The 23,036-nt window shown below is 39.9% G+C and overlaps 1 protein-coding gene across 1 annotated transcript in view; it reads left to right on the top strand.

Annotated features, from left to right (window-relative positions):
- The window catches only part of TMEM245 (transmembrane protein 245), a 109,545-nt gene that overhangs the window by 63,147 nt on the left and 23,362 nt on the right, over window positions 1–23,036 (top strand). The window contains exons 12-15 of the mRNA XM_011954613.1: window positions 3,133–3,231; window positions 5,995–6,126; window positions 13,000–13,122; window positions 13,265–13,410. Of these exons, the coding sequence (XP_011810003.1) occupies window positions 3,133–3,231; window positions 5,995–6,126; window positions 13,000–13,122; window positions 13,265–13,410 (500 nt within the window). The remainder of the gene's footprint in view (window positions 1–3,132; window positions 3,232–5,994; window positions 6,127–12,999; window positions 13,123–13,264; window positions 13,411–23,036) is intronic.

The raw sequence follows: 23,036 nt of genomic DNA, 5'->3' as shown, positions 1-23,036 counted from the left end.
GTGATCCGCCCGTCTCGGCCTCCCAAAGTGCTGGGATTACAGGCTTGAGCCACCGCGCCTGGCCTCTTTTACTGTTTCTAAGAAGCCTGCAATATAAATTATTTTGCCTGCTTTGTAGGTGAGGAAACAAGACTCAGCAAGGCTGAGTCAGTTCCCAGGGGTCATGTAGTAGATTGCAGAGCTTGGTTTGAAACTGAAGCTTAACTTCAAATCCTTTGTTTCTACTGTAGCATGCTTGCAGTGTGTGCCCAGAACTGGATTAAGTGCTTTGATGTGGCACTTGAGATAAACCTTGAAGGAATGACAGATCAAGAAAGAGTGGCTTTTAAGAAGGGTATTTGTGTGAGCCAAGATGCAGAGACAGGAGTGTGCTTGAAGAGATGATTGAGATGCTGAGACAGGAGTGTGCTTGAGGAAATGATCTTGACTGAAGTGGAGGGAGCTTTGTGAAGGGGAAATGAATGATAGAGGAAAAGACAACACAGTTAAGGATTAGGTTCCGCAATATGAATTTGGGATATTCTTTCCTTCCCTAGTATTGCCTGTAGGAATAAAGGTAAGTTGCACTTTTAGTATACTGAAGTAATTAGGATTATGTTAAGAATCAACAAGATTTGTTCCCGGGCTAGAGTGCAGTGGCGCGATCTCAGCTAACTATAACCCCCACCTCCTAGGCTCAAGTGGTCCTACCCCTTTAGCCTCCTGAGTAGCTGGAACTACAGGCATGCACCACCATGCCCAGCCAATTTTTCTATTTTTTATAGAGACGTAGTTTCACCATGTTGCCCAGGCTGGTCTCAAACTCCTGTGCTTACACAATCCTTCCACCATGGCCTCCCAAAGTGCTATGATTACAAGGCATGAGCCACGATGCCTGGCCAAATGGCTTTATTATATTGAGTATTTTGTTTTCAGTTTATGAATAAATCAAATATAAAGGAACAAATTGAACAGATATGTTTGCATTGAATATGTCTAGTAACTGGTTAACATATCTGTAAGGCCAGAATCAAATAGACAAAGAGTAAGGAAATAGATGTTGTAAACTAACATGGGAAAATGGTCACTCCTTTCATTACTAAATAAGAAAATAATAAATAATGGCTACATTTCACACCTGTTAAACTCCCTAAAAATTGTCCAGTTAGTTCATAAGGCTTTGAAGAAATTGGGTCATTTATGTAAATTTGAAAAGCATTAATTGGTATATTTCTTATAGAAGTCAGTTTACCAATGTGTAGCAAGAGCCATTAAAATGCTCATTGTCGGCTGGGTGTGGTAGCTTATGCCTGTAATCCCATCACTTTGGGAGGCCGAGGCAGGAGGATCACTTGATCCCAGACCAGCTTGAGCAACATAGTGAGACCTTGTCTCTACAAAAAAATAAGAAAATTAGCTGTGTGTGGTGTCATGCGCCTGTGATCCCAGCTACTCGGGTCTCTGAGGTGGCAGGATTGCTTGAGCCTGGGAGGTCCAGGCTTCAATGAACCGTGATCATGCCACTGTACTCCAGCCTGGGTGACAGAGTGAAACCCTGTCTCAGAAAAAAAAAAAAACCAAAAACTCATTTTCTTTGGTTCCAGTACATTTATTTATGTCACAAGTAACCCTGCAATGAGCATCCATAGATATCCTTAAGAACTGTGTAAAAGAATGTTCATTGCAGTGTTACTCATGACATTAAAAATTAGGATTCATGGCTCGGCACAGTGGCTCACACCTGTAATCCCAGCACTTGTGGAGGCTGAGGTGGGCAGATCACTTGAGGTCAGGAGTTCAAGACCAGCCTGGCCAACATGGTGAAACCCTGTCTCTACTAAAAATACAAAAATTAGCTGGGCGTGGTGGTGCACGCCTGTAATCCCAGCTACTCAGGAGACTGAGACAGGAGAATTGCTCAAACCTGGGAGGCAGAGGTTGCAGTGAGAGCCAAGATTGCGCCACTGCACTTCAGCCTGGGTGACAGAGCAAAACTCCATCTCAAAAAAAAGAAAAGAAAAAAAGAAAAAGGATTTAATTATATATCCTTAGCATGGGTAATGATCAGCTAATATCAGAACATAATGAACTAATAGAAGAGTATTAAAGATGAAGGTTAGTGATGAAGACTGAAGATTAAATGTTTATAATGCAGTAGAAAATATAGAATTCTAAATTGTCTCTATGTAAGCAGGCAGAAAGTTGCAGAGGAAATAGAAAAATGGAAACAATTGTATTAAGGAAGCGGGCCTACAAATTTCTTTTAGGAATTCTTTTTTTTTTTTTTTCCCGAGACCAGGTCTCTATTACTCAGGCTGGAGTGCATTGGCATGATCAGGGGTCACTGCAGCCTCAACTTCCTGGACTCAGGTGATCCTCTCACCTCAATCTCCCAAGTAGCTGGGACTGCAGGCACACACCACCACACCTGGTAATTTTTTTGTATTTTTTATAGAGATGGGATTTCGCCATGTTACTCAGGCTGGTCTCAAACTCCTGGGTTCAAGTGATCTCCCCACCTCAGCCTCTGAAAGTGTAAAAATTGTTTTTTATATTATAATATGGTTTTAATAATAACTAAGTGGGATAACATCTTACAATGATAGCCTTCCTGTAAGTTACGTCGTCTCGGTGTACTTGATTTCCACAAACCCGAGGCCAGTCTGATCAATTGTAAATGAGACCGCACATCTCTCAGCATGCAAATGGAGGGAAGGATTTGTGTTTATAGCCAGCGTCCTAAAATTTTACTTAAAGTTCTGTGGTAATTCTTAATAATAGAGATAAATGTAACATGAGACATATGTATAATGGAAGGGCACTGGGATTACAGGGGAAAGATTTTTCTCTAGACAGGTAAGATCAGATAAGTCAGCAATCATGGCTTCATTTGCATCATTCTCTGATAGCGTGAGGTAGCTCTCTTAGAGACCTGAGAATAGAACAAAGAAGACAGAAGCAAAAAGATGAGAAAGGAAATTTACTGGGAATACTCAGGAGTAGAGTTTAAGGAAAGAACATAATATGGCTAGAGATAAATAGTCTGGAACATTTTTGTTTGAATTGAAACAAATGTAAATACACAGCGTATATTAAATTTACTCTATTGTTGCCTGAAATATTGTACCAGGTCGTATCTGTGTTTTTTTCTAGCTCCATAAAATTCTAGGAGATAAGGTGAACAATACTGCTGTAATTGAAAAGCAAGTACTAGAACTTTGGGACAGACTGTATCACTCTTGGTTTGTAAAGGTAGGTTATTTTAGCTAAGGTTTTATGTTGTAAACTAATAAAGTCCTTTTATCGACTCATCAACTAGATAGGATTATATTCACAGCGGGATTTCATTCATGGAAATTTTAAAACAACAAAACCCTTAAGCCTCAGGTCACTAAAGACAGTGTGAGTTGATGGTTAGTCTTCATGGCAGAACCTGCCTACCCCTCTGGTGCATCAGTATTCCATCCTCAGTCTGTTGTCGTGGACATCTCATCCTCTAGACCAGCTCTGTGCAGGAGAAGTGTAATGCAAGCCACATAAGGTAATGTTAAATTTTCTAGTACTTATACTAAAACAAATTTTACCTGTTTTAGTTTTTCAGTGATATTTAACCCAGTATACCCCAAATACTATTTTAATATGTAATCATTAGAAAAAATTTAATAAGATATTTTATATTCTTTTTTTTCCATACTGTCTTTGAAATCTAGCATGCATTTTATACCAGCAGCACGTCTCAGTTTTTGAGCTAGACATATTTTAAGTGCTCAGTAGCCACATGTGGCTAGCTTCTACTGGCTCTACTGGCTACTGTTTTAGACAGTACAACTGTAGGCATTAAGAACTTTTCTTTGAGGAAGTGAAACTGGATCTAAAAGCTTAGAGATCTTTTATTTTTTATTTTTATTTATTTATTATTTTTATTACTTTTTGAGACAGGGTCTCACTCTGTCACCCAGGCTGGAGTGCAGTGGTGTGATCTTGGCTTACTGTAACCTCCATCTCTTGGACTCGAGTGATCCTCCTGCCTCAACCTTCTGGGTAGCTGGGATTACAGCTGCACGCCACCATGCCTGGTGAATTTTTTTGTATTTTTTGTAGAGATGAGGTTTTGCCATGTTGCCCAGGCCATCCTATACACTAGTTCTGGCAGGGCCTGTGGGCTAGCAGGAGCTGTGCTGTGTATAGAGTGGGCAGAGTTGGTGGTGATGATTCTGAGTTGATGTAAGGAGAGCAAGTATATATGTAAGTCTCTTAATGTAGGGTGGAGGGGGAGGAGGGCTGATTTTAAATTTGAATTTGTTCCTTAGTGACTTGTTTGGGATTATGTACTTGCTTTGGGATGAGTTGAGGGAAGATTGTTAGTTTTTATAGATTTCAAAGACTTCGGAAAAAATATCCAGGGAATATCTAGGTGAGTATCATAGATTTGATCTCATCTGCTGAAAAACCAGATAATTAGAAAGGTGTATCTATTTCTTTTGCTAACTCTGGGACTTCTGCTTACAGACAAATAGCTTTTATTACCCCTCATACCTCGTGAGCTTTATTTTATAGTAGAGGAAGGTCAGTGTTTCATAAGCATAGGTTTATTAAGTGGTTAAGTACAGTATGTCCCCCAGTATGCTGGATGATCGGTCCTAAGACACCCCACTGGTACCAAAATCCAGAGATGCTCAAGTTCTTTGTACAAACTGGCATATTTGTTGGCTGGGCATGGTGGCTCATGTCTGTAATCCTGGCTATTTGGGAGGCTGAGGTGGGAGGATCACTTGAGGCTTGGAGCTTCAGACCTGCCTGGGCAATGTAGTGAGACCCCATCTCTACAAAAAATTAGCCGGGTGTGGTGGTGTGCACCTATAGTCCCAGCTACTTGGGGAGACTGAAGTGGGAGGATCACTGAAGCTCAGGAGTTGGAGGCTGCAGTGAGCTATGACTGCACCATTGCACTCCAGTCCAACCTGGTGACAGGGCGAGCAAGACCTTGTCTCTAAAAAAAGACGACGACATTCCTACCATCATGCTTGTCTAATTTTTAAATTTTTGTAAAGATAGGGTCTCACTGTGTTGCCCAGGTTGGTCTTGAACTCCTAGGCTTAAGTGATCTTCTTGCCTCAGCCTCCCAAAGTGGTAGGATTACAGGTGTGAGCCATTCTACCTGGCCCTTATCTCTTTCAAAGTTAGTTATTCTCGTATCTCTGCCAATGTCTTCCAGATAGACAAATTCTATTTACTGCCTTACATTTGCTTGTTATATTCTTCTCTCCTCATTTTGCTTATCTTGTATGGTAAATTAAAAAGAAAAATGAGGAACGGAGGAAAAAGCAAAGATGGGAGATCAAGAGAAAGGTAGAGGACCTAAAAACTGAAAAAAAAAAAAAAAAGTAAATGCTATTTAGTATGTTGTTGTAGATACTGAGGAGTAAGATGTGTTTGCAAATGTATTTAGGAGGGAAGCACTGGAGCAAGACTTAGCCAAGGTACCTAGAATATAAACAGAAGCATTTTATATTTCAGGTCTTTAAATGGAGTTCTTAGCTGATTTCTTTTTTCTTTTTTTTTTTTTTTTTTTTTTTTTTTTTTTTTTGAGACGGAGTCTCGCTCTGTCTCCCAGGCTGGAGTGCAGTGGCCGGATCTCAGCTCACTGCAAGCTCCGCCTCCCGGGTTCACGCCATTCTCCTGCCTCAGCCTCCTGAGTAGCTGGGACTACAGGAGCCCGCCACCTCGCCCGGCTAGTTTTTTGTATTTTTTAGTAGAGATGGGGTTTCATCGTGTTAGCCAGGATGGTCTCGATCTCCTGACCTCGTGATCCGCCCGTCTCAGCCTCCCAAAGTGCTGGGATTACAGGCTTGAGCCACCGCGCCCGGCCAGCTGATTTCTTAAATAATGGAAAGTTCTTCTCCTTGGAGTACTTACTGAAGTGATTAAGGGGACCTGAAGCAAAATGTGACTTTTATACTTTTTGATCTTTAGATTAAGATGAGAATTTCATGTCTGCACTGTTTTATTCTATAGAATGTAACACACTCTGGAAGGCACAAAGGACAGAAGTTGCATGTCAGTCGTCAGAATAGCTGGCTGGGAGACATTCTGGACTGGCAGGATATTGCTTCCTTTGTTCACGAGAACATTGAGACATTTCTTTCGGTAAGAAATAGTATTTATAGTTAAGCTGAAGTTCAAAATAGAAGACACTCTAATTCTAAGTTTTCCGTATGCATTTTGAGGCCTCATCTATCCTGTTTTTAACGTCATGACATTTACATGTTTGAGAACTCTGAGTGCACTAGGATGATGTTCAAAAGCCACAGGCATCAGGTGTCACCACTCCCTTGGTATTTCCCCTGTGGTTGTAGAGTGAGAGATGCTGAGTCCTGAGTGATGCTGTGTGATGTGAGTGATGCTGTGGGCTGCCAGATTCTCAGATAGGGATCCTTGTCCTCCCCCTAGGCTGATCAGGATGTCTCCAATTGGACTACTAGAGAGGGACCTGCCTTTGTGGTGTATGAAGACCCTTGACCAGATGGAAATATGGTTCCAGTTACATTGGAGGGATAGAATGTGTTGAGTGCTTAGCTTGTTACCTTCCCACCTAACCTCCCACCATGCGCTATCACCTCTGCAGTCTTTGCAGCATTCCTAAGTGCTAACTGCTGCTCCTCCTCATTCCATAGCATATTTTGTATGGTGTCTTGGACGTAGAATTTCACAGAGAGTAATTTTCTTGTGCATAAACTTGTGACTTTCATCAAGTGAACAAAAATTGAGGTTTGCTGTGCTAAACTTTTTAAAGTTAATTTTTTTTTTGAGATGGAGTCTCGTTCTGTTGCCTAGGCTGGAGTGCAGTAGTGTGATCTCAGCTTACTTCAACTTCCGCCTCCCAGGTTCAAACGATTCTCCTACCTTAGCCTCCTGAGTAGCTGGGATTACAGGTGTGCACCACCACACCCAGCTAATTTTTTCTTTTTTTTTTTTATTTTTGTAGATACAGGGTTTCTCCGTGTTGGCCCAAACTGGTCTTGAACTCCTGACCTCAAGTGATCTGCCCGCCTTGGCCTCCCAAAGTGCTGGGATTAGAGTCATGAGCCATCGCACCTGGCCTAAATTTAATTTTTATCAAAGTAATACATGATCATCACTGAAACTGCAATAACGCTGAAAGATTTCAATAAGCAGCAGTGCCCTGCTGTATGCCTCCCGATTTCCCATCTTTTTCTTTACAAACAACTGTCAATTCTTTTAGCTTTCCCTGGGTATTTATCTCTGAATTTCTAAAATAATGTTTATGCTGCTCTTTTCTTTGTTTTGCAGTTTTAGATGTTATCTTTTACTTTCTTAGTGTGGAAGGTGAAGTGCTGTTAATCAGATATTGGGCCTTTAACATGGATTCCTTAATTTTGAAAGCCTCTTTTCTGTTTTCTATCTCTTTGTTTTCTTTTTCCCCTGAGAAATAGCTTCAGCTTGCCTTTGAAACAGTAATTGAGGCCGGGCGTGGTGGCTCATGCCTGTAATCCCAGCACTTTGGGAGGCCGAGGCGGGCGGATCACCTGAGATTGGGAGTTCGAGATCAGCCTAACCAACATGGAGAAACCCCGTCTCTACTAAAAATACAAAATTAGTCTGGCGTGGTGGCACATGCCCATAATCCCAGCTACTCAGGAGGCTGAGGCAGGAGAATCACTTGAACTTGGGAGGCAGAGGGTGTGGTGAGCTGAGATTGTGCCATTGAGCTCCATCCTGGGTAACAAGAGCGAAACTCCATCTCAAAACAAAACAAAAAAAGAAACTGTGATTGAAATTTTCATTTTTCCTGCTATCATACTTGTAATATCCAACAGCTCTTTCTTCTGAACCATCCTTTTTTACTTATTTGAGAATATTACTAATAAAGTATTTAAAACGTCTTCTGCTCTCTCTTTGCTCTACGTTTCTTTAAAGTTTGTTTTGTTTTTTCTTTTGTTACCTGTCTGGTGATCCCTGGCAGTATGTTCCTTTTTAAGAGTGCAACACTAAAAGCAGCTGGAAGGTCCCTGCCACATCAGCCTATAGAAAAGCCCATTAGTCAGTCAGCAGGTTCCACCCAGTATCCTGGACCTTCCAGTTGGCTCTTTAATGCCAATGCATACACAAAATAGTGTATCATCTAATAATACCTTGGAATGTTTGTTTTTCCCCAAAATTCAGATGTGTTAACTAAAAGTTACTGAATCCCTTTTTGTTTTGTTTTGTGACTGTAGTCATTGAACTTAAAAGCATCTGGTTTTTGTTTTGTTTTTTTTCTTTGAGACGGGATCTCGCTCAGTCACCGAGGCTGGAGTGCAGTAGCACGATCTCTGCTCACTGCAAGCTCCGCCTCCCGGGTTCACGCCATTCTCCTGCCTCAGCCTCCCAAGTAGCTGGGACTACAGGCATCTGTCACCATGCCCGGCTGATTTTTGGTATTTTTAGTAGGGACGGGGTTTCACCGTGTTATCCAGGGTGGTCTCAATCTCCTGACCTCGTGATCCACCCTCCTCGACCTCCCAAAGTGCTGGGATTACAGGCGTGAGTCACCGCACCTGACCTAAGCATCTGTTACTGATGAATGAAGTGACAGTGTTAAATCATACTAAGATAGATGATAAAGAAAAATTAAATTTTATAAATTCTTGTAGAAAGAGAAGAGGCAGTTTTTGAAACTAAAATAACAGTTTTGCTGTGTAGTCCCTCAAATACAATTTCTGTATCCCTAAACACATTTAAATATTAGTAATGGACAGTTCAGGGAACAGATGATTATTTAGTAGTTTTTGTATGAAATATTTTGTGTCAAATACTGTGCTAGGTGCTTAATATTTTCCAATTTAATTCTCGCAGTGATTCTGCAAAACTAGTATAATTGCCTTCATTTTAATAACCAAAAAAAGGCTCAGAGGTGTTAAATAGTTAGCATGGTAAATAACAGTTGATGTTCAAATTCAGTTCATCTTTCCTTGGCCCCAGAGGCCAGACTTTATATGTAATGTTGTGTTACCTTTCAAACTGTATTTCATCCTCTAGAGAACTCAACATTTCTTAGTCTCATACCTTTATATTTTTATTTGCTTTGTTTTGTCAGTTTTTTTTTTTTTTTGGATATTATTGTGAATAGTTGGCTTAGGGCCAGTCTTGTTCATGAAATCTTCGCAGTGTATTTCAGAACACATTGAGGTTTCTCTACATTCAGATTCCTTTTGCATTTATTGTTTTCACTCTTTTGATACCTAAGCATATTTTTGACACTTTAGTGTTTATACCCAATCTTCTGGACTAGATTGTAAGTTTTTGGAGGTAGAAGGAATCTCAAATACCCCTACCTTAGAATTTAGTATGGTGTTAGGTCCTCAATTAAACTAAGAGAAGTACATTAGACTGTAGTGCAATGATTTGACTGTGGCTTACTGCATCCTCGACCTCCTGGGCTCAAGCCATCCTCCCGCTTCATCCTCCTCCTCCTTCTCCCTGAGTAGGTGGGACTACAGGCATACACTACCACACCCAGCTGATTTTTAAATTTTAATTTTTTTTTGCAGAGATGGGCTCTTGCTATGTTGCACAGGCTGGTCTTGAACTTCTGAGCTCAAGCTATTCTTTCACCTCGGCCTCCCAAAGTGCTGGGATTACAGACATGAGCCGCTCAGCCAATAATTATTTTTGTATTTAGAAATACAGTGGCTGAGTTGAAATGGTGTTTTGAGGTCACCTGGCTCATCTCCCTTCCTTTATAGATAGATAAGAAAGATTGGAACTAGAGAAAGATAGCAGAACTCACGTGGTCCATTGTCTCCAGGCTCCCTCCCAACTCTGAGGCAGACAGAGGTGGCTCGGTTCTGCCAGGGGAGACATTTTCCCTTATTTAGACCTCTGCATCTCTGCAATGTCCTGTTCCTCCTCTGTTTTTCTCAACTGTTGCCTTTGAATCTTCTTCACTGGCTCCATAAGAAGGTGGGCTGATGGCTCTTAATAAGTACTGGGAAATCAAATTAATAATCAAACGGTTGTTTGGTGAGTGGTGGACTCAGAGTAAAGGACTGCAGAGCCACTGGAGATGGTGAGGCCTTGTTGGTCAGTTCTTATCCACAATAGAGACCACCTTTCATGACCACATTGCTTAGTTGGTTCAGTAAGTCTCTTGGGCTTTTTGTATGTTTCATAATGAACTCTTTGTGACGTTCTTCCAGTACTTACATTGCTATTGTTGATTAAACTGATATCAAACCTGGCTCATGTTTTCTACTTCTGAGTTAGGATCCCTTTTTTTTTTTTTTTCCTTTCTCCAGAGACAGTCTCGCTTTGTCATCCAGTCTGGAGCGCAGTGGCACGATCTCAGCTCACTGCAGCCTCCACCTCCTGGGTTCAAGAAATTTTTGTGCCTCAGCCTCCTGAGTAGTTGGTATTACAGACCAACACATTCACCTAATTTTTTTGTATTGTTAGTAGGGATGGATTTCACTATGTAAGCCAGGCTGGTCTCAAACTCCTGGCTTCAAGTGATCTGCTCACCTTGGCCTCCCAAAGTGCTGGGATTACAGGTGTGAGCCACTGCACCCAACTTCAGTTGCAATATATTTTGTCTCCATAAATCTGTTTTGTTTTCAGAGTTTCATGGGCCTTGCTCTTGTGCCTGCCTTTACCCATTTTCTCCTCCCTAAGCCTGCCATATAAATTAAAACCACTTTACTTTAAGGATTTAGTTAATATTCTAGAAATGTTTTTTCCTCTGTTTTCTCCAGTTGATTCCCTTTCTTTCTTTCAAATAGGAAAGGTTACTTTTTTGTTGTTGGAGACTAACAGTCTAAAATTAACGTATTTAGTTAATTTCTTAAGAATTACCACAAGGTATTTTCTCTTAGTGTAACCCAGAAACTATTTAATTTTTTTGTTACATAAAAATTTCAAAATGACTGAAGCTGCAAAAAGAATGCTTGTCAAATCACAAGTAAAGGCATTGTTGGCTTGTTTCTTGGAACTGATGGCATTGTTCATTCATTCTTTATCCCACGAGGTCAACTAGTCAATCTTGCATATTTTTGTGGGCATTGTGAAGCATTTTCAAGGTTTTATGTAAGGAGTTTTTGTAAATGAAACCAGCCTGCCAGAGTTCTCTTAGGAAACTGAGCTGAGGTTTGCAAGAAATGCCAAGGGCAACAAAATACGCCTTTATAAATGGTACATCTGAAGTAGGAAAGGAATGGAGAGGACTTTTCATAGAACAGATGGACATATGACAAAAACCAGAACTGCTGTTTTGGGAAGGGCACCAAAACAAAAATCAGATATTGTGAGTTCTGCCCCACAACATGTAAGCCCTAAGCTCTAGTTCCACTTACTGGCTTTGTGCCCTTAGGCAAGTTTTTAAAAAAAATTTGTGAACTTCAAATTATGTATCTATAAAATAGAGATAATATCATCCACATTTCTTCACTCATGGCATTGTTGGGAAGTCTGTGGAAGCAGTTTAGAAATGGTAATGGGAGGTGTTTTTCTGGTCATTTTGCTTTTGTATTTTTCATTAAGAGGAAGGATAGTCCACTTGGGAAGAATAGAACAGATATTATAATAAGGGGATTTGAGATCGTAAATGAAACATGCAGGTATGCTATAAATATTGTACCTCTCCTTTATTAATATTTAACATCTGTGAGAAACCTTCCTCATGATATCTGGTTCTAGTGAATGTGTAGGTGACAAATCAGCTGAACTCAGTAGACCTCAATATACTGATCATTGCCTGTCTCAGGAAAGATTTTTAGCCTCAGAGCACTGCTCTTGTCCCTGTCTGTTGATTGCTTTTCTTGTGATTTAATGAAGTCATTGAGGTGATGCTTTTTATATTTGTAGATAGCTCTAAGTTGGAAATGGCAAGGGTAGGGGCTAGGCAGCCAGTAAAGCAAATACTGGAATTTCATGGCCTGCACTTAGGATCCTACAAGATAAATATCACCACAGGTTGTACTCTAGCGTATTCCCTTGGAGGTAAAGTCCATGACATGTGTCACATAATAATGTCTCTGTTAATGATGGGTCACATAATGCAATCATGGTCCCATAAGATTTATAGTACTGTATTTTTACTGTACCTTTTACATGTTTAGATGTACAAATACCTGTATTGTGGTTGCATGTGGTATTCAGTACAGTAACATGCTACAAAGTTTATAGTTTAGGAGTAGTAGGTTGTATCTTATAGCCTATATGTGTGCCAGGCTTTACCATTTAGGTTTGTATCAGTACACTTTATGACGTTTGCAGGATGAAATCGCCTAATGACACATTTTTCAGAATGTATCTCCATCATTAAGTGATGCATGACTATGTTTTTTCTCTGCTTGCCATTTTTACATAGCTACAATGATATATATATGTATGTATATGTGTGTGTGTATATTATATTATATTTATTTTGAGACAGTGTTTTGTTCTTGCTGCCCAGGCTAGAGTGCAATGGCAGGATCTTGGCTCACTGCAACCCCTGCCTTCTGGGTTTAAGTGATTCTCCTGCCTCAGCCTCCCAAGTAGCTGGGATTACAAGCATGTGCCACACCACATGTGGCTAATTTTGTATTTTTAGTAGAGACAGGGTTTTACCATGTTGGTCAGACTGGTCTGGAACTCCTGACTTAAGGTGATCCACCTGCCTCAGCCTCCCAAAGTGCTGGGATTACAGGTATGAGCCACCATGCCCCACCAATTATATATAAAAATTTTTAATCCTGTTTTTTAAATTTAGCGTTTTATTGTAAAATATTTTACCATGTTATAACAGTGATGTTTTTAATGGCTGTCTATATTATTTGGTGTGGATTCACCATTTTCTTTACTATTGATTATACAACTGTTTTTGGTTTATTTTTTAATTTTTTTATTTTTCATTTGAAGTAATCTTCAGTTCTTAGCTTTTCAGTTCATGTTACTAAACACTGTATTAAAAGCACACTAGATGGCTGTAGAAACTTTTTTCATGAGGATTGGTTCTGATATCCAGCTTTCCCTCCTTGCCAGATCTTGGAGTCTCTGTGGATCGTTATGAGCCGGAATGTGAGCCTGCTCTTCACCACTGTCACTACACTCTTGACCATCCTCTTCTACAGCGGGACAGCCCTTCTCAATTTTGTACTCTCTCTGGTATGTCCACATAGATAAGTATACCTCACATTTCCTTCCTTGTTAAAGCATATTTCTGATTTCATTTGCAATTACAGATGTTTATCTTCCTATAGTTTCCAAATACGATTTTTTTTAGGAGGTATTGTCCTTTGTTTTGCAGATAATTTTCCTGACCACACTATTTTATCTATTAAGTTCCAGTGATGAGTACTACAAGCCAGTGAAGTGGGTGATAAGCCTGACTCCACTATCTCAGCCAGGTCCTTCTTCTAATATTATTGGTCAGTCTGTGGAAGAAGCTATCAGGTAGGTAAGGTTTATGCTATTCTTATTTCTCCCAGAATTTTTTTCCATGATAAGCCTGTTTTTTGTCGTGAGCATCCTGATAACATTCAGTGCTAAACTCTGAAGGACTGTGGTATTTTCAAGGTTTTCATCTCGTTTTGAGAGGATAAATATGAACAGTGCAGTTGTTAATAAGAAAAAGATTCAGGCTGGGTACAGTGGCTCATGCCACTCAGATTGCTTGAGGCAGGAGGATTGCTTGAGGCCAGGAGTCTGAGATCAGTCTGGACAACATAGTGAGACCCTGTCTCTATAAAAAAAATTTTAAAAATTGTCTGGGCTTGGTGGCATGCACCTGTAACCCCAGCTACTTGGGAGGCTGAGGCCGGAGGCTTGCTTGAGGAACTTGAGGTTACAGTGAGTTGTAATCACGCCACTGCGCTCCAGCCTTGGTGACAGAGCTAGATCCTGTTTCTTTGTTTTTTGGAGATGGATTGCAGTGGTGTGATCTTGGCTCAGTGCAGTCTCTGCCTCCAGAGTTCAAGTGATTCTCCTGCCTCAGCCTCCCAAGTAGCTGGGACTACAGGCGTGCACCACCACACTCAGTTAATTTTTGTATTTTTAGTAGAGACGTGGTTTCACCATGTTGGCCAGGCTGGTCTCTAACTCCTAACCTTAAGGGATCTGCCCACCTCGGCCTCCCAAAATGCTGGGATTACAGGCGTGAGCCACCATGCCCGGCCAAGACCCTGTTTCTTAAAAAACAAAAAAACAGACTGGGTGCTCTGGAATTACGGGCTCACACCTGTAATTCCAGCACTCTGGGAGGCCAAGGCAGGAGGATTGCTCGAGCTCAGGAATTTGAGACAACCTGGGCAGCATAGTGAGACTTTGTCTCTACTAAAAATAAAAAAGATTAGCCAGGCATGGTGGTGTGCATCTGTAGTCCCAGCTACTTAAGAGGCTGAGGTGGTAGGATTGCTTGAGCCTGGAAGATGGAGACTGCAGTGAACTTGGTCACACCACTGCACTGCAGCCTAGGCAACAGAGTAGGACCCTGTCTCAAAAACAAAACAAAATTTAACAATTCAAAGCAGTTTTGATAACCTTCTCTCAAACCTGTGATTTACAAAGATGTAGTGGTCTGTCTCCATCAGCTTTCCATCAGCAGGATCCTAGACTAGCTCTTAGCATCATGTCACTTGCTTAAGAGAACCCCCACTTCCACCACCCCCATCTCCAACTTCTTTCAGAACCCTCTGCTGTCAGGATTTCTAGCTTTGTTCCAGAAGGAGAGTAGGTGGCATTCCTGTTTCTCCTCTGTCCTAAAGCCAAGCTGTGCCCTCCACAAGGGGTAGGTTGGATACTGGAAATGCAGAATCGTTGTTTATCTCTTAAGTTATAGGCTCCGTATGCACTGGAGGTTCTGGCCAGAAACTTTCGTTATGACATCTGGCATCCATGTATTTACAGGCTTGGTTTCTGAATGAACTTCAACTTTTCCTCCCTATAAGCTCTTTCCAGGTCATTGGCTCTTGACTTCCTTTATCTTTTCCTCTTCATCATTTCTGGTATGGAGGGCCCTTTTGCAGAGCAGGCCTCTCTCAGCCCATCCTCCAACCCCTGTTCTCATTGCTCATTAACAAGACTCAACTACATTTTTACTTCTTATGCATACATCTCAAATTAAACCCTTCTATTGTCCATTAGAGCTCCTTTTTCTAATATGTTGTTAACCAGGTAGTCTTAAGTGTCTCTTGAATAGTGAATCTTTGGCTGGCATTTCTGTCTCCACATACTTTTAATAAATACCATTGTCTGAACTAGTCTTCCACAGAAATCTTGATTTCTTTTTTTTCTCTCATAATTGTATCTTACTGATTTATTTTTTCACTGTGTTCATATAATAGCTAGTGAGAATCCCACTTTGATTGTTAGAAAACCTTCAGTTAACATTCAAACAGGATGCATGCTCCTAAAATACAATGTCTGTATAACTTTTGCTAAGTTCTCTCCCCTTTTCCTGCTAGCAAGGCCTGGATAAGGTCTTCACCAATACCTTATTTCTGCGATTGGCTATGAAGTGGGATTAAAAAAAAATGCTCTTAACACCTATACAGTGCCCTCAGGTATCCACATGGGGGCCATCTGTAAAGATTCCAGATTTTGGAGTATATTATCCAGTGGAACAGCATTTAGGGTGAAGCTGTTTTGAAGGAAGTACTGGCTATAGCTTCCCTCCAAAGTCCTATATGACCATTGACTATCATCCTTACTGAATAAATGAAATGATGAAAATTCTAGCAACAGATTATCTTTGTTTATCTAGGATCTTTCTGACAAAAAAGCTTTTGCAAATGCTCTACCAAAAAGGAAAGCTAATCTTTTATCTTCCCAGTAGGGTAAAGCTATTGGAGCAGCCATATCAAAGGCTGGTAGGAATTCTCCAGTCAGTGTGGCTTAAGCCAAGCTTTGCAGAAAAATATCTACCTTGTTCATAAAGAACTTCAGGAAAGATGATGCTTCCATTTTCCTCAAGTAACCTTCGTTGTTACTCTTATTCTTAGAAAAATATTTCTATTTTCACATCACAGCTTTTGAATTTTCTGTTGTTCTGCTTTCATAGAGCAGACCATCCTCTAAATGTCTGTCACTTTTTTTCTTACCAAATATGCCAACTTTTTTGTTTTAAACTTAATTCCTAGATGTTGTGTTTGCCAGTCAGTGGTAAATAAAGCTATTAGTCACACCTAGGTTCAGCTGATTGAAAGCACATATTCTGTTATACCATGATGCCTTCTTTCAAGAGGAGCTGGTTAGGGAAGATCATGACTTATATTTGTGGACATAAGAGGGTGGCACTTAGAAATTCAGGTCTTTGGCTCAGGAGAGAATTTGAGATTAGAAAGAGTACTGTCATCTACAGGGATATGAGGAAATCGGTCTTTTACAAATTAGATTTGACTTACCTTCTTGGGAGTGCACACACTAATTATGCATTATAACAGTAGCTCATGTCTTGGTTCCATAGTATACTGGAATTTAAAAACCATTTGTTTTATTATCACCTTATTTTAAATACAGAAAAAATTTTAACAACCTTTGATACCAGAACTATAATCGAGTGGTTCTCAGAATTGATAGATTTTTATGAATGTGATAAATATGGTACAGACTAAATGGGTTATGGCCTGAGCCATTTTTCTAACCAAAGCTATATCAAGTTATATAATTTTAAGGCTGTAATTCAAGGTGATTTTTTTTTTTGCAATTTAAGTTCCTAAGGCTGTTTCTTTACTGGCGCAAATTCAAGACTTGAAATGTACAGGTTTTATAGAGATTCCTCTGAAGAGCTTTCTCCTGTGGAGAAGATGGTAGTGAGTTCTCTAAGAGTTCCTGTTGGATTTTTCATCCTGAAGGTTTGTGTTGAAGAGGCAATATGTTTCTTCATGGAAAAAGATTTTGAGGGAAAAATAAGTGGTTATGATTTATAATTTATAAATGACTCTGAAAATATTGTAATGTCCTCAAAGTGCAGTTTAGCCTACAAATATCAGTGATACTAACTTTTATAAGCATCAGTCATTAATCATCATCTATGTTGCAGCTAAGTGGAAATCATTACATTCATTTATATGATCTGTGAATAAGTCAAAAGTGGAATTGAAATTGGGGGTTAATTGCATGACCAGACAGTGAAAGTGTCTGTTCGTGAAGCTTTGCCTTCTGAAGTATGTGTGTGGCTTCTTTATGATCACTATCTCATTGAAGTTTTGAACATTACTCATTATTTTGATTCTGAATAAGTATTCTTCTCAGTTGAATACATTTGCAATTGGGTTTCCATTTCATGAAGTTTTGAGTCAGTGGCATGCATCCTTTATCCCCAGACCATTTTCCTCTCTTTAGCAGCATGTTGTCTCCTGAATGTATACATCACACCCTTCTTCCCTGATGCTCCCATTCTGCTTGCTCTGGTGGAGATATTGCACATTACTAAGTTGCATGTTGTCACGGCCTCAATGCAATTTAGTGTGTGTGATATTTTCACATGAGTGCATGCACACGGGTATGGCTCTTGCTTGCTGGGATTACAGCTTTTCAGTGCCAGTGGGTGGGCGTCCTGATGAATTAGATAAGAGAATGTGTATGCCATGCAATTCTCATTTGGAAAGTGAACATGCTTCCCACTGGTATCTCCCAATTTTGGAGAAATAAAAGTGTTTGGATTAAAAAAAAGTGAGCGTTGATCATTTAGTGAATCAGTGTTTCCATTTTTTACTTTGAGCAAATGAAATATTTATTACAAATTCTCATTGATTTAAGAGTATAAACAATATTTTAATGTGTAAGGAAGAATGTAAAGCTGTAAGAAAATGTATTTTCATTTATTTGAAGAAATCTTTCCCAACACTGGAATAGAGAAGCAGAAATCTCTTACGCCTGTTTGGGGAAATTATATTAGCTGGAGTTCTTAAATAATAATCAAGACAGTAAAGGTATGCTTAACCTACCTGATGAAGATTAATCTCATAAACTTAAGTTTCCAAGGTAAATTACCTTAAAAATGTTTCTTTTAGTTTCTCATTGTGATGCTTTGAAAACTACTAAATCCATTTTAATGGGCTTATAATGGAACTAGTTTTGAGATACATGTTTACTATTTGCCTATGTAATTGAAACAACCCCTTGTTATTTTTTAAGTTAGCATTAGAGTAAGCATGCACAATCACTAGGCATTGTCAAGGACACAAAACCATGTATTACTGTATAAAAATACTGAATTAATATTTACTACTGCCATAGCCTCCAGATGATCTAGTGTGATGCTGTCATTGTGTGTTCTATGTTTCACCACTATTTTGGAGGGTGAGAATGGAAGAATTCCACATAAGCAGCTCATCCCCTGTGCCCCTCAGCAGCTCTCTAGGGCTGAATGCACAGTGTGGCCGTTCCCCTCATGCTGGAAATTTAATGTCAGCCAGGTTGCTATATGACACCCTGTGGAGCTGGGTTTCCAGGGCAAATGAATCAAGAAAGGGAAGATGTGACCTCTCAAGGGAGGTTGGGGCTGGGAAGGGTGGGTAGAGAGAGATGTGTTAAAGGATACAAAAATTACTTAGAAGGAATAAGTTATTATGTACTATAGCACTGTAGAATGACTGTAGTTAACAACAATAAATTATATAGTTTCAAGTAGCTAGAAGGAAGATACGGAATGCTCCCAACAAAGGAAATGAGGCCAGGTACGGTGGTTCACACCTCAAATCCCAGCACTTTGGGAGGCCGAGGTGGGCAGATCACCTCAGGTCAGGAGTTCAAGACCAGCCTGGCCAACATGGAGAAACCCCGTCTCAACTAAAAATACAAAAATTAGCTGGGTGTGGTGGCACGCGCCTGTAGTCCCAGCTACTCAGGAGGCTGAGGAAGAAGAATTGCTTGAACCCAGGTGGTGGAGATTGCATTGAGCTGTGATCATGCCACTGCACTGCAGCCTGGGCGACAGCGTGAGACTCTGTCTCAAAAAAAAAACAAAAAACAAAAATGATAAGTGATCAAGATGATAGATATGCCAATTACCCCTATCTGAGATTACTATACATTATATGTATTGAAGCATTATTATGTACCCCATAAATATGTAGAGAGCTGTCAGGGGAGCTGGGGAGTACTTTTCCCACTGGTAATTGTATATACTGTGTCTCTAAAAGCTGACTGGTCTCTCCCACTAGCTCACTTTCTACTTGAGACATGCCATATTGCAGTGAGGCTAGAATACTGGGAAGAGAAATGACAGTCCTTTAGAAAAGAGGGTGGAACCAGTGTAAGGAAATGTGGAGGAGGCAGAATTTCGCTTTGAACTCTTCAATCCTCCTTTTCTTCATTATTTTTCTTTTTCCTTAGACAGGTAATTCCTACTCAGCTGTGGTCTAAGGCCCTGTGTACACTGAGTTCATAGAGCTTCTCTGGACTGGTTTGTTATTCTCCCCATCCCACTCCTTGCTTCAAATATCATTCCATTAAAAGCAGGTCATCTGATTAAATCCTGAATTGTCTTGTTATTTTTTTCTCACTCAGTTTAGAAAAGTAGCAAGCACAATCTGGTTTGTCAGAAAAGAGAGGGTTGAGAGCTAAAGTTAAGTGTCAGGAAATGTGTGAAAAAGTAAGTTTCATCCTAGAGTGTATAAAGGATGAAGATCAAGAGCTGGTTAGGAAGAGTTAACATTGTAAACAATCATTTGAAGTCAATTCAAGCTCCTGGTGCAGAGGAGTTATTATTATATATAGTTGTGGAAAGGAGGCATGAATATTCACACCTTTAGTGCCATACGGTATAAATATACAACAGGCTTTATTAGGGGAAAATCCTAGCTGAGAAAAAGCTGATCCTGCCTAACTCTTGGAACTTTTATTCCACAGAGAGATGTGCTCAGGTGGGGCATAGCTGGATTGGATGCACGATGGCCTACCTTCCAATAGACAGGAATCCTGCCCTGTAATAGTCTATATATAGTATGGGGCAGGAGAACATCTCTAAGACTATGTAGTAATGGGAGGTCTATGAGTAGGGAATAGGCCTTGTTAGAAAGCGGTGCCTCCAGCTCAGTGGCTGGTGTGTCAGTCTCTTCTTCCATTGAGCTAAATCAGGTCCACCTGTGCTACCAAAAGGAGGGAGGAAAAGAACCTCCAGAGTCTTTGAATTTGATTCTCATCAACTACTGAGTGCTAGGAGAGCTTGGAGTGAAATTAAAGAACAACTGTCAATAATCTTTGAAGAATCACTGAATAAAAAGGTCCCAGAAAACCAAGAACAGGCAGATATTTTTTGAGACATAAAGGTGGAAGAGGCCTATATATTCCATAAATATTAGACTGGTTAACTTGATGTAAGTGTTCTGTCAATTTCTGCAGTAGGTGCTTGACCACATGGTTGTGAGCAGTTACAAAGGGAAGGGTAATGATCATTGGCACCATGGATTCACACAGCATAAGTCATACACGGTCACCTTTGTGGAATGCCAGAAGCCCACGTCTATCGTGATTTTTGCAAGAGAGTTGATGAACTGTATCATAATGTCTTTCATAGATACTAAGACAGGGAAGTGCTTATTGAATTTGAGTATGCAAAAAATGTCGACTAACTGGTTGATGTCAATCAATGAATGAATGAAATGGGGAAATGATCTTTCAGTGGTATGATTGTAACTAATATTCTTGTATTGATTAATGTTTTCTGGTAGCCCATTCAAACTATATGGTGCATGCCATTAGTTATATGCCAGATGACGTTTTATTTGACTTTGGGAGTAAATTATTCCTAGCAGTCTCAATTTTAGGTTCCAAAGAACCCTAGAGATGAATGATAATTATATGCCCAGTATTATAGGTTATTTAAAACAACCAAACCAAAACTTGTGTATGCACAGCATGTAACAGTGGTTGGCACGTGGGGGGTTGTGTGTGCACCTGTAGTCCCGGCTACTTGGGAGGCTGAGGTGGGAGGATCACTTGAGCCTGGGAGGTGGAGGTTGCATTGACCCAAGATTGCACCACTGCACTCAAGCCTAGGTGACAGACTGACACCCAGTCTCAAAAAAAAAAATTGTCAGCTATACCTTTATTATTACTGAAAGAAGAAAAACAAGTTTAGAAAAAGTCCTTATAAGAGGGAGGAAGTTCTGGAATTAATGGCGATAGTTGCACAAATTATGAGTATACTAAAAACCACTGAATTGTATACATTAAAATGATGGAATTTATGTTACATGAGCTTCTTCTCAATAAAAAAAATTTATTAGAAAACAAAGGCAGGAGAGTCAGAATGAAGGAGACATGTGGACAGAAGCAGAGCTGAGAGATGGAGAGAGATTGGAGGATGCCACACTACTAATCTGAAAGATGGAAGATGGGGCCTTGAGCCAAGGAATGAAGGCAGCCTTTAAAAACTGGAAAAGGCTAGTCCAAGTGGTTGTATTTACAACTAAATGATCACAACCAGTTACAGATTGCTCTGTTGCCTCTCTACTCTCACTGCTTTACTTGGCTAGCCTAAAAAAAAAACTACTAAAAAAGAAGAGAAAACAAATTTTCCCTTAAATCCTCCAGAAAGAATGTGGCGTCTTGGTTTTAGGACTTCTGACCTGAATTATAAGATAAAAAGTATGTTTTAAGCCAATTGAGTTTAGGGTAATTTATTACAGCTGTAACAGGAAACTAACACAACCCACTACATGCCAAGTACAGTTATGTGCTGTGCACATGCAGGTAGCATACCAAAAAGTTTTGGTTTGGTTATTTTAAATTGTAAGGTGAAATAACCTATAATACTGGGCATATAATTATCACTGAATTCCAGGGTTCTTTGGAACCTAAAATTCAGAGATTGCTAGGAATAATTTACTCCCAAAGTCAAATAAAACTTCATCTGGCATATAACTAATGGCACACACTATGCCTGGCTAATTTTTTATAGTTATAGTAGGGATGGGGTTTCACCTGTTGCCCTGGTTGGTCTTGAACTCCTGGACTCAAGCGATCCACCTGCTTTGGCCTCTGACAGTGTTAGGATTACAGGTGTGAACTGCCGCAACCAGCCAGGCAACAAATAAAAATGCTATATATTTATAGTTTGTAATATAATATTACATTGTGAAATGGTTAAGCTAATTCATATATTCATTACTTCACATACCATTTTTGTTGTGAGAACATTTAAGATGTACTCTTAGCAGTTTTAAAGTGTACAGTGCATTATTATTAACTGTAGTCACCATGCTGTACAATAGATCTACTGAACTTATTCATCCTAACTGAAACTTTGTACCCTTTGACCATCTCACAGCCCCTGGCAACCACATCCTACTCTATTTCTGTGAGTTCAACTCTTACATTCCAGATGCGGTGTTTGTCTGTGCTGCGCCTGGCTTATTTAACTTACCACAATGTCCTCCAGGATCATCCACGTTGTTGCAAATGACAGGATTTCCTTTTTTTTTTAGGGGGGTGCTGAATAGTATTTCCTTGTGCACACACCACATTTTCTACTAGTAGCCACTGCTTATTGAGCATCCACTGTGCGCTAGGTCAGTTACTAGGAGCTTCAGATGCATTGTCATTTAGCTTTTCATAAGCTGAATTGTTCTTCCTGCCAGCATCCACTGACATAAAACTGAGGTTTAACCTCATACCTTGAGGAGATATGCGGTGCGGTAGGAGGCAGTGGCTTCTGGGTTGGTGTCTGTGGACTATTAGTTTTTTCTGAATTGAGAGATTAAAGCTAGTATTCATTATAAAGTTAAATAGGTACCATATGACCGAGTATCTCCACTCCTAGGTATTTACAGACGAGAAATGAAAGCATATGTCCCCAAAGACTTGTACGCAAATGTTCATAGCAGTATTATTCATAATACCCCCAAACTGGAAACACCTCAAATGCCCATCAACTGGTGAATGGATAAACAAATTCTAGTTGATCTACATAATGGAATGCTACTCAGTAATAAAAAGGAACAAACTACTGATATACTCAACAATGTTGGTGAAGATCAAAAGCATTATGCTAGGTGAAAGAAACACCAAAAGTACATGACAACATGAATGTACTCAACACTATTGAAGTGCACACTCAAAATGATTCAGATGCT

Source organism: Colobus angolensis, unplaced genomic scaffold (assembly GCF_000951035.1).
Source record: "Colobus angolensis palliatus isolate OR3802 unplaced genomic scaffold, Cang.pa_1.0 Scaffold386, whole genome shotgun sequence".
Taxonomy (NCBI): domain Eukaryota; kingdom Metazoa; phylum Chordata; class Mammalia; order Primates; family Cercopithecidae; genus Colobus; species Colobus angolensis.
Note: the sequence above shows the minus strand (reverse complement) of the source record. Positions and strands in the feature narration are given on the sequence as shown.